This window comes from Triticum dicoccoides, chromosome 7B (genome assembly GCF_002162155.2).
Source record: "Triticum dicoccoides isolate Atlit2015 ecotype Zavitan chromosome 7B, WEW_v2.0, whole genome shotgun sequence".
Classification (NCBI taxonomy): domain Eukaryota; kingdom Viridiplantae; phylum Streptophyta; class Magnoliopsida; order Poales; family Poaceae; genus Triticum; species Triticum dicoccoides.
This window is the reverse complement of record NC_041393.1, coordinates 717,357,705-717,359,916: the sequence shown is the minus strand read 5'-3', so window position 1 is coordinate 717,359,916 and position 2,212 is coordinate 717,357,705. Positions and strand designations below refer to the sequence as shown.

At 58.0% G+C, this 2,212-nt stretch overlaps 1 protein-coding gene across 1 annotated transcript; it reads right to left on the bottom strand.

Moving 5' to 3' along the window:
• Positions 1-434: 434 nt before the first annotated feature.
• LOC119337910 lies at positions 435-1,239 on the bottom strand. The gene has a single exon (XM_037610161.1). It carries the CDS (start codon positions 875-877, stop codon positions 758-760), a length of 120 nt encoding a protein of 39 aa, XP_037466058.1. The 5' UTR covers positions 878-1,239; the 3' UTR covers positions 435-757.
• Between the last annotated feature and the right edge of the window lie 973 nt (positions 1,240-2,212).

The following is a 2,212-nucleotide window of genomic DNA, read 5'->3' as shown; positions in this document are numbered from 1 at the left end:
TAAACATTTTTTAAAAATTTACGAAATCTTTTAAAAGACAGTGGAATGCATATAATAGACAATGCATCCTAACATTGCACAAGATCACTCACTTGTCTGATGGCTATAGCTCGTGCAGCGTTGGGCAGAGCCTGCGGGTTCCCTCCCTGCACGCCCACTGACATATAGGAGAGGAGAATGCCAGGCTGCTAGATTAGGACGCCGACCGAAGTCGAGGAGGCTGGCTGCTGCGTGCAGCGCGCGTGGCCTGGACCACCGTGGTTCTCCTCTCTGGCGACTTGGTCTTCGGCCCCCTCTCCTTGCTGCCCCTCTCCGGCGGCTTGGTCCGGCGGCGAATCCAGCGTCGGACGGTGGCGGCTAGGCTCTGGTGGTTAGTAACAGCAGTTGGAACTGGCCGGACTGGATCGACAGGACTCGTGCAAGAAACACCGATCGAGCTAGAACAGTATCACTTCTCTTAATTTCAGCTGATGTTGGATTCCTCCAGTGCTCTACAATGATGCAAGAACAGTAAAATGCTGGGACACACTTGCCTGGACTGAAAGTGGTGAATCAACGAACACTAAGTAGATCCTAATCCTATTGCTTTGCTACTTCTACTGCTATAATTAACTGCCCTCTTCTGTAGTATGTACAACCTGCGCCGGCCGACGCCATTCTGGCACGGGCACGGCACAACCGAATCACAGATCCAAAAAACAGAAAAGAAATCTTCGCTTCAAACACCATCCATGGAACGGAAGGAGGAGGGAGGGAGTCAGTCGTGCCACCGCAGGAGCATGACGACGCAGCGCTTGATGATGTAGAGCCTGGCCCTGTGCTCCTTCAAGGTCCTGCTCAAGCCTCCTCCTCTCCTCTGGCTCCCGGCGAGCTTCATCTTCTCTTCAACACACGCACTCTCTCTCTCCCTGTGCGTGGCGTGGCGATGGATGATCGTTGGAAGTGAGCAAGGTTTAGTGAAGGGGTGTTGTTGAACGGTGAACTCTCGCTCTGGCCAATGATCTCTTCTTCTCGGCAAAGGCAGTGGGGAGTGGTGATGGCTCACGGCTCCAACCAACGGGTGGGCTTATATATAGGGACGGAGGAGGGAGGGCGGGAGCCAGTCAGCTAGATCTAGATCCAGATCCAGAGGGCACGCAAGAGCTGGCTGATAGCGGGGGTGAAGGTGAAGGAGATGGAGCAAGGTAGAAGAAGATAGCAATTGATAATGCGGGCGTGTGCAGGGCCACATGGGCGCGCAGCGGCAGGCAGCGACGCGGACAGCCCGGCGCGGATTCCTGCTGCCCCCCGGACCGCCGGGCAGGGTGGTTCGGCCGTCGTCAGAGGAGAGCGCCGTGCGCGCGTGCGCGCGCTGCCCTGGCCCCGGTGGAAAATGTGTCGGGGGCACGGCGGTGAAGGGTCGCTGCCATGCCCACGCACCACGCACGCCCTCTCGTGCGCTCCAGGTCAGTGCAGTAGAGGACAGGACAGGCCATCACCTCGTCTGTCTTGTTCCCATGGTGGTTCATGACTCGTAGTCGTTTAGTCATTTTTCTGTTCGGACAGTCGATCGATTCTCTCTATGTTTATTGAGGTAGCAGATGTTAACGAGGTAGTGCTAACCACTTGGGGGCCGGGGTCGGGGACCGTGGGTGCATGTGCTCCTGTCGGCCTGGCCTGGACCTGGATGCATGGTGGGCGTGCACACAAGTGACCATCTTTGCTTTCTTCGATTACTGGATTACTTCCATGACTGTTTTCCTAAAAGCAATTCCAGTCAAGAGTCCAAAGCAGCCCTACATGTGGGCACAACGTGGAGGGAGATTCGCGGCATTTAAGGCCAACTCCACAGCGCGACCCTATCCTGCCCGCCCCCGTCCGTTTGGGGTAAAAATGACAAAAGAGACGGCCCAGCGCGCGGGCGCAAACGGACTTTGTGTCCGCTTTGTGTCCGCTTTCGACCCATCCCGGCCCAAACTTGCGCTGGTTTTGGGGTGAAACGGACAGCGCGCGGACGGGCGGGACGCGCGCCTTTGTCCTCCCCTGGCCCGCCCGTCGGTGGGAGAAACCAAACCCCCCCCCTCCCCGCCCATTTGGCGCCATTTGCCCCAAACCCTCCCGCCTCCCTCCCGCCGCCCCCTCTCTCCTCCGTCCATGGCCGACGCCCCGTCGAGTCCCGGCGGCCTGGCCGCCGTCCCGCCCGCAAAGGTGAAGAAGAAGGCTCCAAGAAAAC